This window comes from Amblyomma americanum, chromosome 2 (genome assembly GCF_052857255.1).
Source record: "Amblyomma americanum isolate KBUSLIRL-KWMA chromosome 2, ASM5285725v1, whole genome shotgun sequence".
Taxonomy (NCBI): Eukaryota; Metazoa; Arthropoda; class Arachnida; order Ixodida; family Ixodidae; genus Amblyomma; species Amblyomma americanum.
In genome coordinates, this window is record NC_135498.1 from 88,726,798 (window position 1) to 88,740,690 (window position 13,893).

General features: G+C 44.6%; 1 protein-coding gene across 2 annotated transcripts; it reads right to left on the reverse strand.

Annotated features, from left to right (window-relative positions):
- Nucleotides 1-5,454: 5,454 nt before the first annotated feature.
- LOC144118785 (uncharacterized) lies at nt 5,455-13,573 on the reverse strand. 2 transcript variants are annotated; one of them, XM_077651608.1, is made up of 5 exons: nt 13,424-13,573; nt 9,989-10,073; nt 8,393-8,587; nt 8,072-8,152; nt 5,455-6,197 (listed from the first exon to the last, which is right to left on the reverse strand). In XM_077651608.1, exons 1-5 carry the CDS (start codon nt 13,433-13,435, stop codon nt 5,884-5,886), a joined length of 687 nt encoding a protein of 228 aa, XP_077507734.1. In that variant the 5' UTR covers nt 13,436-13,573; the 3' UTR covers nt 5,455-5,883. The 2 variants fall into 2 exon arrangements, with proteins under 2 accessions (XP_077507734.1, XP_077507735.1); XM_077651609.1 differs by lacking the exon at nt 8,072-8,152.
- Between the last annotated feature and the right edge of the window lie 320 nt (nt 13,574-13,893).

Below are 13,893 nucleotides of genomic sequence, written 5' to 3' on the forward strand. Positions count from 1 at the left end.
TTTAAAGACACGCTAAAATCAGCCCTCCAAATAACTTCAGACACTCGCGCTCAGAGAAGTGCCGAAAGCAAGGCTGCACATCTATGCTCAGTACTGGACCATGCAATGCAAAAGTCTGAATTTTTGCTTAAGAGAACAAAGGGTGCAATCGAGAACAATTGGTGGAATGCTGATTGCACGCGTGCATATAGACGACGGAAAGCAGCTTGGAAGAAACTTCTTATCAATCAATGCCCAAAAAATTGGCTGGATTATAAGTATGTTGCAGCAACATTTAAGCGCACTGTCGCCCGTGCAAAGGAGGAGTATAATACAAATCATTATGATTTCCTTTCCCAATCAGGAAATAAACGAGCTTTGTTTAATTTCATGAGGCGCAACAAGGTGATTCCTCCGGCTGCCAACATTGAATCCCATGGTTAATCCCCTGCTGACATCGCAAAGGCCTTAGAGGATATTGCGTGTGGCCTAGAGCTTCGCTTTACATCTGCTTTACCTTCTCCTACTATATTCACATGCACCTCAAGTGATTTCACTGAGGTCTCTATGCCTGAGCTGTCGCAAATTGTTCTGCGCTTATCCCCAGCGGCTCCTGGCCCCGATAAGGTCACTTCATATATGATCAAAATATTGTTCAATGAATCTCCTGCAGACCTGTTGGCTCTAATTAACCATTCTATTAAAGGTCGTTGGATACCGCATGAGTGGCGTCTTGCTGAAATAGTTCCATTGCTTAAAAAACAAGGGGATGGCTTAACTTTAGACAATATACGCCCTATTTCGATAACATCGAACCTTGTGAAATTGGTGGAAAGGTTCCTTCTCAGTCGTGTCATGTCATTCATTTCAGAAAATGCTGTATTGAATCCATGCCAAATTGGTTTCAGGCCAGGTTGTTCAATTTGGTGTGCTCATACTGACCTTGAGAGTCGTATTAAATTAGCTCGCAATAGAAAAAGTTTGCTGCGCTTGACACCTTGGATGTCAGTAAAGCATACGACAGCGTGGAGCACTCGACTCTATTACTAAGATTACACGAACTCAACTTCCCAAGCTATTTTGTAGCCTGGATTTCTGTTTTTTTTGGAAAATAGAGAATTTTACTGCTGCCAAAATGGTGTTTCCTCAAAGAGATTTCCACAGACAAGAGGTGTTCCGCAAGGATCAGTTCTCTCATCTGTTCTTTTTAACATTTTTCTAAGCTCGATTCCATGCATTCAAAATGTGAAAACTTATGTGTACGCCGACGATATTGCATTTTTTGCATCAGCAGGTGACATTCACACTCTTTATCAAACCCTGCAAAATTACCTCAATGTTCTTGACAACTGTCTAGGAAGAATTCATCTGTCCCTTAATGTGAAGAAATGCGCATTGTTAGTATTTACAGTTTCTGTTCCAGTAAATATCTGCCTTGTCTATAGAAATAACATATTACCTATAGTATCTCAGTGTAATTTATGACTCTACTCTCTCCTGGTGGCCACAGATTGAGCAAGTTTTGGCAAAAGGAGTTCGGGCCATTGGCATCCTGCGCTGGCTTTGTAGTGCTAGGTCAGGCATGAGAAGGCATACGCTTCTGATGATTTATAAAATGTACGTCCGCCCAATTTTGGAGTTCGGGTGTGTTTTATTCTCAGGAGCTCCTGCCTATAAACTTCGCCCTCTTGTGCTTTTGGAGCGTGAGGCGTTGCGCCTTTTTCTGGGGCTTCCAAAATATGTCGCCAATGCTGTTCTGCACCTTGAGGCGCGAATACCTTCGTTATCAGCTAGGTTTCGCCTTTTAACAGTTAAACCATTTTTGAAATTGTGCAACTCACCTCTTCACGCTTCCAGTATAATATTTCTTAGTCAACCTTCCGCCTTTTTTAGTGCTGCCTGGTCTCGATTTCATACCTCGCAGATATGTTACGTGCAGTCCCTCCTTGATTGCATAAATATTCATTTCACAGATGTCCGCCAAATATATAACAACTCCTCATCTGTCCAGATTGAATTCGATGACATTTTCCCATCGAATGCAAAGCTGCAGCTCTTCCCGCTTCTCCAGGGTCTATTGCAGGACCACCTAAGGTCCTTTTCCTCTCATGTTCTTATTGCTACCGATGCCTCGCACGATCGCGAAAAGGCAGGTGTGCGAATTTTTTCGCCTTCACTGGATTGGTCTTTTTCTCCCCGTCGTCCTGACTTCACTCCAATTTTTCTGGCTGAATTATTAACAGTAATCTTAGCCTTACGAAAATTAGAATCTACCGTTTGCCAGGTCGTGCCTATGACAGACTCTCTGTCCATTTGCTCTTCCTTATCCTCACCCACTGACTCTCGGCCATTACGCCTCTTTAAGTTCCTGATTCCGCTCTATCTAAATTCGGTAAGGTTGCTTTGGGTACCCGGTCACATGGGCTTTCACTTAAATGAGGTTGCAGATTCCTTAGCAAGAGCCTCTCTCAGCGGCCCAATTGTTGCTGTCCTGCCACCGTGTGCATATACAGCTGCAGTGAGGTTTCGCAGCTACACAGTATTTCAGGAATTTGCTGCCTCAGCTCTTACATCATCTCCCGAGTATCAGCATATTCTGTATTCTTGGAGTAGCAAAGACTGGCGCTCACGCAGACTAGAGGTCTCTTTCACGCGCTTGCGTTGCCGGGTTCCCCTTCTAAATTTCTACCTTCACAGATCTGGCCTGGCGGCTTCCCCACTGTGCCCTTTTTGTGCCGAACCTGAGACAATAGATCACTTCCTTCTGTTCTGCCGCCGCTTTTCTCATTTGAGGAAGCGTCTTTTGCGAATTCCATTTCATCAACTGGGCTTGCCTGTGTCTTCCGCGGTTGTTCTTTCCATTGGCGCTTCTTTGCTTGGGCGAAGCGACAGGAGTGTGCGCTCTGCTGTGCAAAATGTTCTTAAGAAACGCAGCGACTCCCATTTTAATTTCTTTTTTCCGCCCTCAGTCAGTACGACATTGCAACATTACAGGCATTGTGTACTATTATGCACATTAAGCAATTGTCCCGTCTTTGATCTCCAAGTTAACTGGACCCCTTTCCTTTCCTCTTCCAATCTCTCAGACTACATACTATTACTACTCCTTTTCCCGTCAAAACTTTCCGGTATCCAGTAATTAACCGCCTGTGTTTTGGCCAGTCCCCCGTAGTGGGTATGTGCCAGCAACGTCTGAGGCCTTCCTTCCTTCCTTCCTCACGATCCTGCGCTGGAAATGCTTTTTCAGGGTTTTTCTGAACAGGCTTCTGCATTGTGGCCGTTACAGCGGCATTAACGCCGTTTCTTTGTTATTCTGCTGAATGCTGCACCTTCATTGTCTCATGTCCCTTATCACCAGGTTGCGAGGTCCACGTCTCCGAACCCGAATCGTATCGTGGACTAGAAGGCCTCCGGATGCTAAGGTAGAATTTTTTCCGGCGCATTTTTCTCCTTTTATGGTTACAGAAAACGCTTTCAACTAAAAACTTACTCTAGGTTCTCAGATGCACGACATATTTACATAGGCGCCGCAGCCTCGAGGAAAAGTAGATCTACAGTCAGTTTGACTGACCGGTGTTCCCCTATACTGTTCCGTGCATGGACGAATGAAAACAAAATAAACGCATAGCGGTTGGTTTATGGTTTATGGGCGTTTAACGTCCCAAAGCGACTCAGGCTATAAGGGACGCCGTAGTGAAGGGCTCCGGAACTTTCGACCACCTGGGGTTCTTTTACGTGCACAGACATCGCACAGCACATGGGCCTCTAGAACTTCGCCTCAATCGAATTCTGCTCTTGAAGACGAGCTCGTGTGCGGTTTCTTTCTAACAAGACTGTTTCTGCGTTCTTATGGCCTAAAGCAGGGCGTCACTATTGTTTACACATCTTTTAATGTTCTGAAAGTTTTCCTCGTATTAATTACACTTAACTCACATCGTAATTTTAGTCCCCGAAAAGAAACACTTATTCGGAGGTAGATTTTAGTCTCTCGGTTGGTGAAGTTTTGAATTAGGAAAACGCAGTTAAAATGCGTACGTCGACTAAACTAGCAGGGCGTGCGTTACGCTGCGTTAAATTAAGTTGTTTCGCTCAGAATATATATCTAACAGGGTTGCTTATTGCATCTCCGAAAGCCTCTACACTGGTCGGTCTCGCTGGTGACGGAACTATTTTATTTATTCAAGGTACCTACAGCGCCTTGAGAGGCATTATTGTAGGGGGGGGGGTAAGTACATTAACAGTAAAATTCAATACAGCACAAGAGAACAAAACAGAAATAAAAGTTACAGAAAAATGATAAGAACTTCCAAAAAGATAAAAGCATTCTGATTGCACCCGAGACACAGAACCAACACTGACAGCAGCATAATCAGAATATTGCAAGGTCAATTGCTGCCTGGAAATTCTCGCTCTGAAACACTTCATTAGGCAGCAGATTCCAGTCACTTATTGTGTTGGCAAAAAATGAATATTTAAATGTATTGATCCGGCAGTTATACCCTCTAATTTTCATGGTATTGTCCCTTCTACTCGAAACGTAGTGAGGTTGCCTTAAATAGAGGCTTTTATTTATTCCTGTTTTATTATTGTAAATGTCGTACAAAAACTTTATTCTAAAAACTTTTCTTCAGTGGGATAATAACTTCCAACCAAGAGCTTCCCGAAGTTCAGAACCTCTAACCTTAAAGTTGTAATTCCCAGTTACGAACCTTGCTGCCCGCTTCTGAACTCGTTCTAGCTTGTCCTTTAAAATATTTGTGAACGGGTCCCAACATACGCATCCATATTCGAGAATTGGCCTGACATTCGTAAAGTACAATGTTTCTTTTAGGCGTGGAGTCGTATGTTTAAAGTTTTAAAGTTTAAACTATACAGTGCCGAGGGCCTGATCTTGAGCCTCCATCGCTTCATGTAACCCAGAGACCGATGTTCGCACAGCTCGCTTTTCTATGCATTAAAAATTTCACACTCCTTGCAACTAACACGGCATTACCATCTCCAGGCCGCTTTAACAATTGCGTGATTTCGCCGGGCGCTGAGTTTGAGTTCAGAATCCAGAGTGCCATAGAAGAGATTGTGAAATCCTTCAACTTTGAAATAGTTGGTTAGAAAAGGTGTTTTATATAAACAACGTGAGGTCTCAGGGGCACCCAGTGATTCACTTCCGCTCTAAGTGCTTTCCTGTAGTAGTGCTTTTTTTTTGTCGGAGCGGAAAACATCGTTCGCATCGTTTTGTACCTCAAAGCTCAGGAGAATTAAAGTAATTTTCCTGCAGTCTGAGATAACGTTATAAAAGCCCTTTGAAAATTAGACGCGCCTTGTCGGCACTCCCTGTGGAACTGCAAAACAGAATTTGCCAGTTTGTAATATACTTTTTATAGCGAAAGTTTATAAAACGTTTTCTTAGTGCCATCCAGATACAGGAGGTGAACACTATTGCCCACTTTTCTGCTACTACGCAAACGAAGTAACGACTACAGTGAAAAGCTTTTATTCACTTCGTTGTTAAAGTTACACGGCTTGTGTCGTGAAAGTTCGGAGGGAAGTAGCACACTTTCGGTTGCAGAAGGTCGCGAAATGAAGCAGTGGGCATTAATTCATCAATAAGTTTAAATTACGTCTGGCATCATGAGCGAAAAGTTTACCAAGGCAAGCGTTGCCTCCGAAAACAACCGTTAGGCTTGGAGCTGGAAGAAATTATTAGCGGCATTACTTATAGCATCGAAGGCTTCCCCGACTAGCACCATCTCTAATACAGCCTAGAGAGTTATTGTGTTACGCGCTTCTTGTCAACTATCATGCCCTGCCATGCCTGTGTAACCGGCTGCAAGAACAACGATTGCTGGAATGGCTGCTGGGCATTTTGTGCGTCAGCACCACTTGGGTGTCGCTGTCGAAGGCGCCCTACTCATAGTTAAGTCGAAGAGCCTTGTCGCTTCGCTCTGCCGGTGGCTCCTCTTCTGTTGGTTCTTCTGGTGGTTCTTCTTGCGGTTCTTCTGGCCCTTCTTCCGGTGGTGGTCCTTCTGACTCCTCCGGGGAGGGTTCGTCTGGCTCCTCTGGTGGGTCCTCCGACGTTTCGGGAGGTGGTGGCGGTGGCGGCTTGGGGGTATTAATAGTGGAGGGGATTCCATCCAGGAGCTTTTTATCAATAGCAACTATGGGGCCTGCGTTCGTGCCGGTCGCAACTTTCTGCATGCCGGCGGCATCGGTCACGATCACTGCAGCAGGGCGGAAATGAATAGAGAAGAGACGGAACGAAAATGAGGAGGCCCGTAGTGCGGTTTCTCCTGTAATACTGTGCATTTTATTTCTGTAGCCTGCCCCTTATTTTCATCTCATCTAAGTTTTTTGAGACAAGTTCTAAATTGTGTAAAACTGGGCTGAAAAAAAACAGGATAAATGTTTCCAAACACCCGTATAAAACATCTCAAATGGTAATTACGTAAAAATTATTACAAATACAACTAATGCACAGTTACTGCCAAACAAAGCTTAGTATTTAGAATGCGAGTAAAGTGAACAATCATTGTTTATTTTATCAGCACGTAAAGAAAACAATTCTTAGCCGCAGTGGCCACACTGTGTACTCGCCTTAAAACACACGTTTAAGCGGAAATTTCAGATGCTTTCCAGATGTCATCGAAAAAAAACATACTCAAAGGTTGAAACCATATTGTGTAAACAAAGATTGCCGGCCGCATGACAGCTTCAGGGTGTATGGTTGCCCTGAGTAGTAATCGATCTTTTGAATAAATTGATCGCTTAAGCTGCATCAAATGCAAGGCAAGTAGGCCCTGTTGAGGCTTAATTTAACTCGAGAAACATACTTTAAATAGAACGATACCAATCTCTTATACTGATCATTGTGTGTACGCTCTAAATATTAGACGCTAGGAACGGCGTGGTCCGGGCTGGAGCTGATCGCACGCCGAGTGTGGTGAAAGTCGCTCGGTAGCATTCAGTCGTCTACCGTTGGTGCTCCCCTCTTCGAACCCGATTTTCACAACCTTCACAACTGATGTTCTCCCACAAATACATGCCATTTTATCATCTTCGTTCTTTTTTTGTGCCCTCCCTTCTTGTACCTGACAAATTGTCCGGGGTTTTCATAAATAAATGAAAATATGTGACGAAAATTTGAACTCCAGCGACTTATAATCGAGCCGGAAGAAATTGATTACAAGAAAAGTAAGATAAAATAGCTTTATTGAGGTTCTTGAATATGTGCACGTTGTTGACCTAAAGTGCGGTGAGGCGAAATTCTTTAGCGTGGTGTTGATGCTTGTGTCACTGATGTGTGGTTAACATATTAATTAAGTACACAATTGTTTGCGAATCTTAAATGCTGGAGAAACTGGAGCGCGTTTGGCAGGCATCCGTCTGATTCGGCGCCTTTCTGCAAACACTCTCCAGCGTCCTAGACAAGAACTACATATGCGTTGGCAGGAAGTAGCGTAGTCGTTAGCACGCTCGGCTTCGGAACGGAAGGATAGTGCTTCGAATCCAATCATGCGCAAGTTTTTTTTTCTTATTGAGTTGGCGAGCGTAACGGACGGATGGCTGGACGGACGCAAGCATGAGCCATTAAAGGCTTTCGCCTTAAAAAAGGAGGGACAAGGTTGATTATGGTTAATGAATATTCACTGAACATTGCCTGACGAACCTCTGTAGCTCGAAACCTTTCATTAGAGCCCAGAATTGTTCCTAGCATCGCAGCAGAGTTCGGTTGGTATTGCATGCATGTCGCTCCTACTTGCTGACAGTGTTTCTCTCGACCATTAGCTCTGTGTAACAAATCGAGAATTTTACTGTCTAACTGAGGATTTGTTTGTCAACTTTTTGGAAGATTCAAATGACTCTTTTGGTTAATTCGCATCGCGCATTAGAAGTAGGCATAAATGTGAGGAAGGATCGTTCTCTAAATGTCCGATTGCACTTCAACACAAGATGTTCTTTGAAACACACGAATTCCTTGACAGTGCCAGACATGCCACACGATCACGCGTTCTGCGGATTGCCTTATTATGCATGTTGCTTTGACAACTACAAAAGCTCAAGAGCTTTCACATTGAAAAGCCTTCTCAACACGTACCTCCAGAAGCCACCTGCAGGTTGGAACCACCAATGGGCATGACGGAACCTCCGTATCCTTGGCCCACAGAACCAATGCCAGCTGTATTAAAGCCCATAGTAGGCAATCGCGCATTAGAACTGGGCATAAATGTGGGGAAGGGTCATTCTCTAAATTAACGATTTAACTCCAATACAAGTTGGCTTTTGAAACGCATGATTACCATGACAGTGCCATACATGCAACACGGTCACCCCTCCTGCGGAGCACCTTATCACGTGTCGCTTTGAAGACTAAAAAATCTGAAGAGCTTTCTCACTGGAAAGCCTTCTCAACACGTACCTCCAGAAACTACCGGCAGGTTGGAACCACCAATGGGCATGATGGAACCGCCGTATCCTTGACCCACAGAACTCATGCCAGCTGTATTAACGCCTACAGTAGGCATGCCCATGGATCCCGTGCCTAAGGGATTTATAGATCCCATGCGTATGGGTTGCACAGGCACGACTGGCTGGATTACTACCAAAGCTGAACCTGGAAAAAGAAAGAGGGCGGTTAAATGTACTATGTATATTCCAAGCCTGTGCAAAGAAAGCTCTCACGCACACGTGGTAACACGATTCTTTTGTCGCAATGTCTTCAAAGAAAATGTGCCGATGAAAATAGCTGGAATTAAACGCGGCATCATAAATAGTTCATTTTACAATTGTTATTTAAGGCTTAAAAGCAATAGAAGTTGGTTTTACTTCTATGCAATCTTTAATGATGTGATTCTACGCATCCTATGTTCTAGTGTAGCCAAGCTCACTGCAGGAACCTGAACGCCGATTTAAGCTACACTGAAAACCAAGCCGCGGTCACAGATATCAGAACTATGCGAAATCCTAAGCGCCCGTAGTCAAATGGAATCGACATGGTGCGTTTTGTCAATTGTTGACACTTCGCGAGCGCAAACTGATGAACGAAGGGCAATAAATAAAACGAAAACAAGGTTTCTGTCCTTTATTCTCTAGGTTGTTTCCTTTGCCATTCGGAAATAAATAAGCTTTCTTCTCTTCTTTGCTTCTTTCCTTTTTGCAGTGTCACAGAGAAAGAGGAAAAGCCAACTGTTCCCGAATATAGTAAAAGAAGCTTAGGCTGGATTCGGTGCTTGAACCAGAGATGACTGGCAAAGAGGAGCAGTTGCTCTTCGGACTTATCTAATTGGAAGAATGTTAGCAGTTGGCAGAGAAAGGTCAGATCAGTCAACTGGAATTGCGCAAGATATAATTCTAATTCTTTAGCAGAATGCTTGAAGTTGAATCGGAATTATGGGAATCGAATACTTAACATTAGCGTAGTCATGCATGTATACCATGAACTAGAAGTACAGCTATACATATTTTCTTTGACTATTTGACTATGAATACTTGAGTGAGCTGCACATCTATCTTTAGCGGCTGTCTAGCTGTGTTTACCTGGGTGGTAATGGTTAACTGCCATGTTGTTTGAATTGTACTCTAATTAAGAGACCCAATTAAACTATTGCGCTTCTACTCAGTTCACTAATATGCGTGGGAGAGATGACAATGAAGTCCACCTGGTAGGTCTGAAAATAAATCTAAAGTTGTAAAATTCACCGTAAACGGGTTGAGCCTTCCAAGACCGGGTAAGCAAACGAGAACAAATTTCCTCGCAATGTTTTCACTCTCCATTAAATCGCAGAGTACATTTATTCGTAAAGATTTAACAACGATGTACGTTGCAGCGCTTTATTAGGACATTATTTAGTGACAGGCGCGCAATTTATTTGACCGAAAAAATCAGGCGTCACATCAAACTTAAGCGCCGTTTTAAATTTTCGGCGATATTTTCATGATTATCAGCATGAAAGATTCAATAACCGAGGCCGTGTTGAGGCATTGTTTGCAACGTTACACAATAAAACCCACTCACCAGTCCTGGAAACTAGGAGAGAAATGAGGAAAACTACCGTAAACCAGTAGACATGGTTGATCGCAGCTCTTGTGGTATGTAAACCCTGAAAAAAAAGTGAAAAATCTAGAACGGCTAAGGTCTTGCCTATAGTATAGTAAAACGTGGTAACCACTGCGGCTTTCCCGTTTCTATTTCACTTCACGAGCATGTTGTTCTTGTCAGGTGGCTGCTCCGCCGACGCTCGGGGCACGGCAAAAGCGGGAGCTAGATAGGGCACTTTCCTTTTACTCTTGCAGTACTCAGTAAGATACTCGGCATTCATAGGCCGGCTATGTACGGCTCGATAACGTAGCCTGTAGACTTCGCGTCCGGCTTCACGTATATGGCTAGATCTTGCCATTGTTGAGGCTTTTCACATTCGCGAGCGCGGCTAATCTCGGCTGATCCGACGGTTCCACGAATGCTATGACGTAGGAGCTGCAGGCCTCGCACCACCTCCTTTTGTGAGCAGCCAAACAAAACGGAGCAGCCACGGGCGCCTGAGGGGCACTCACGCTGCGTGCTGTGCTCAGCTTCCAACAACGTTTTGGTGCATAAAGTGACTCAAACCTGCGGAGAACGAAATAGCACCATGGTGTATTGAACCTAGCGGCTTTTTGAACAACTCGGCTACCTTGGTACCGTACGCCAACCCACTGCCTGTCGGGAGCCGTAGTTAAGAATATTTCATAGCTCCTAGACACACAAGAAAAGATTCGTGCGCTCTTAGCGCTCCTGCTTTGAACACTGCAACGTGCCCAATCATATCGCAATCCTTGCGATATGGCGCCTAGGAAAGCGTATAGTATTCTACTCGAGCATAATATATTAAATGCATGATTGGAAACAGTTGATGTGACTTTCGTGTTTTCGACTTTTTGAACGCCACCATAACTTGCGTTTCTCTGTTGTTGGAGTAGCTCGAAATAGCAAACACATTTATTAGGCGGCGTGAGACGAAAATGGTGAAGACCGACTCTATAGTTTCTGAATTCGAACAAGTGCTAATTTTTTCACAAGAACGGCAAGCTGAGTTTGCTGGTAATGGTTCATTCTAGTGGATAAGAAGCGCACGTACAAAGAGGACAGAAGAACGCTATTGGACCACAGCACTGTTCACAACTAAGATTTCAGTGGAAAATTAACGGAATAAACAAAGATGGTTGCGCAGTCAAAATAGAGAAAAAAACAACAATCAAGAATCAAAAACCACAAGAAGAAATTTTAAATCTAAGGAGATTTCTAAAAGCAAAAGCAAGCAATCAAAGGAGCAATGTTCGTTTTAAAGGTTCCGTGATATAAATGTTCTTTCTCCTGTTTCTGCATGGTTGTGTTATCCTTGCGGCATGTGTGGCCAACTGCACTGTTTCAGTTTATTTTACATTAAAATCATAGATGTCAGTACAGCGCTTTGTCCTCTAGATAATGCTCCCCGATGAATCTTTTACATCATTCCAGAAGCTTCGAAGTCCCACACTACACGCTTGCTTTGGCGGCGAGCAGCTCATTAGGCTTGTGCCGATTTTGTGCCACTAAGATACCATTCAGCTGGATAGTTTGAAAAGTTTCCGAGATTCAGCTGCTCGTATGACATAGAGTTCAACACCTCTTCGTCCTAAAGTTCTTATAGGCTTCCGGAAAATGGCCGAGCTTTCCAAGAACGGAAGCCAACAGCCATTTTATGCTTTAAAGCAGTCCCGGTGGCCCTGAGTGTTCTCCAAGGAAATATCGGCAACAGCTGAGACGCTGAACATTGCTTTAAACGCAATGCTGCACTGCCCGTACACATTCTCCACTATCATTGAACAGTTAGAACTGCATAACACAAATACTAGGCTGATCGAACTAAAGCATGTGGCTAAGGCTACGCCGTTGGTATTGTCAAAACGCCTCTAAAACGCGATATCCTGCCCTAACGAATTTTAGTTAACTGTCATGTTATTGCAAACAGCGTTTTGCCTGCTTGCTTAACCTTGTCCCACAAGTACACTGGTACGCCGAACTTTCTGCCTGAGGCCTGGTATCGCCCTCTCTCCGTGTTTGTTGCGATGCGTTTTGCCGTTTTCTTCAACACCGTTGTTCTTGCTCATCAAAAAGTTTGCTTTTGCCTGGCTTGCATTCGCAAATGATTTCATGCTTCACATCTAAAGCTCTAACTCGATGGACGTATCCTAGACGTAAGGGCGGAGCGCCTACGCACACGGGCGTACGCTGGAGCCTGTCTGCGCATGAGCGGGGAGCGACAGGCGAGCGTGTCGCAGATATCTATGAATATCAGATACCGGCGCCTGCGCACAGGCTCCCGCGCGCGCGTCGGAAGCGGGGTTCGGTTTACAACAACCGGAGGACCGCGGGGCTCTGGGGACTCTTTTATTTATGGCTGGAAGCTCTTTCAGGTCCCCCAACTCTTCTTGGAATCCTGTCAGCTCCACAGCCATCTTTTGTTCACTGCTTGACATTCTTTAATCCGGCTCGAGAGGGCAGCGAGCTAGAACCAGAAGCATGGAGATACACGCCCGCTTTCGACGTCCGCCGCGGCGCGGCGCTGGGCGCGGAGGCGCTTCGCACGTACACCGAGGAACTGTTCATTGAGTTGCTGCTAAACACTCATTTTGGCGCGCTTGCGCGCCGACAGCGCCTGTTCATTCTGACCTGACCACACGCACTTGTACATTGCGCGGAACGTAGCGGTAACTCGTATCTTATCCGGAGGTGCCAAAGCCAACGCGGCTTAGCACGGAGTTGGCGGTTTTAGAGACTAGAAACTTATGATCCACGCACTCTAAGGATATTGACGAAATAGACCACAAGTGGCTGGCAGTTCTCGTATGTGGCCGCTGTTGTCGGCTACTAAATGCTGCTAAATAATGATGGTGTCCTCAGGCTTATGGCAGATGCACATGGCGGGGGATAGGCCAAGGTGCAATGCGGATACAAACGCACTCATGGTGAAGGAGTGGATTACTTGGATAAGTTTGTGTCTTTGACTAAAATTTTTACAGAAAAGTGAAAAAAAAACCCGGAAAACTCTTCCTCTCGCGCCCAGCATCTCTTTCTTTCTTCCTGCAAAAATGATGCCTGTCACAGTGTAAGAAGGAGCTCAAGTATGAAAATAAGTTGCAGGCGAGAAAATCCAGTTGTGATTCGAGCAAATAAGTGCCCAGTTGGCATGGAACTACAGTATATATCGGCAATCGGCAATATATAACATCCGCGCAGAAAACGTGTATGCTTGAATCAAATAGGTCTAAAAGTAAATGTAACTGTTACGAGAGCACCGGAACACTCTCGACATTGCTACAAGGAGACGAGAAATGGCTGAAACCGAAGAAGTAAATGCGAAACTCGGTAACAAGAAATATTCAGTTTTGCGACCATGATTTTGTCACCAGCAGGAGAAGAATTCGTTCTTACTTTCTGAGCCATCCTGATGTCCGCAGGTTGAAGCCAGACTGCGTAGAAGGCACTAACCGTTCTTACCAAAAGGTTCGTGCGACTGAGAGTAAAAGGAAAAAAATCATATAGTGCATGAGAGTAGTGCACGTGGAAATGAAACAGCGCCGAGGCTGAGCTCCATCTAGCAGGCTTGCAGAGAAAGCGAGAACCCAGGCAGGTTCTATCGCGTATTGCGCAAGCGCATAGCGGCAAGTGCGCCGATGATTCACAGCGCGCCATTTTTCTCTGCAGCGACGCAGGAATGCTGAAATGCAGAATGTTATATAGAAAAAAAATTCTTCCTTCATGGGCAAAGACAGCACTCAACGCAACGTCGCCAAGTCCCGCAGTTAGAAGTTGCGATGGGGAATGTAATGGAACAGGTAGCTGTAAGAGGCTTACAACTTTTCGGTTTTTGAAAAAATTGAAGGCGTCTCCACCCCTGTCGC

What these genes read in the sequence shown, in the direction of transcription:
- LOC144118785 (XM_077651608.1), bottom strand. An exon ending in TCTCCTAGTTTCCAGGACTG is followed by an intron (nt 8,588 to 9,988) that starts GTGAGTGGGTTT and finishes TTCTTTTTCCAG; the next exon opens with GTTCAGCTTTGGTAGTAATC. An exon ending in CCTGCCGGTAGTTTCTGGAG is followed by an intron (nt 8,153 to 8,392) that starts GTACGTGTTGAG and finishes GCTTTAATACAG; the next exon opens with CTGGCATTGGTTCTGTGGGC.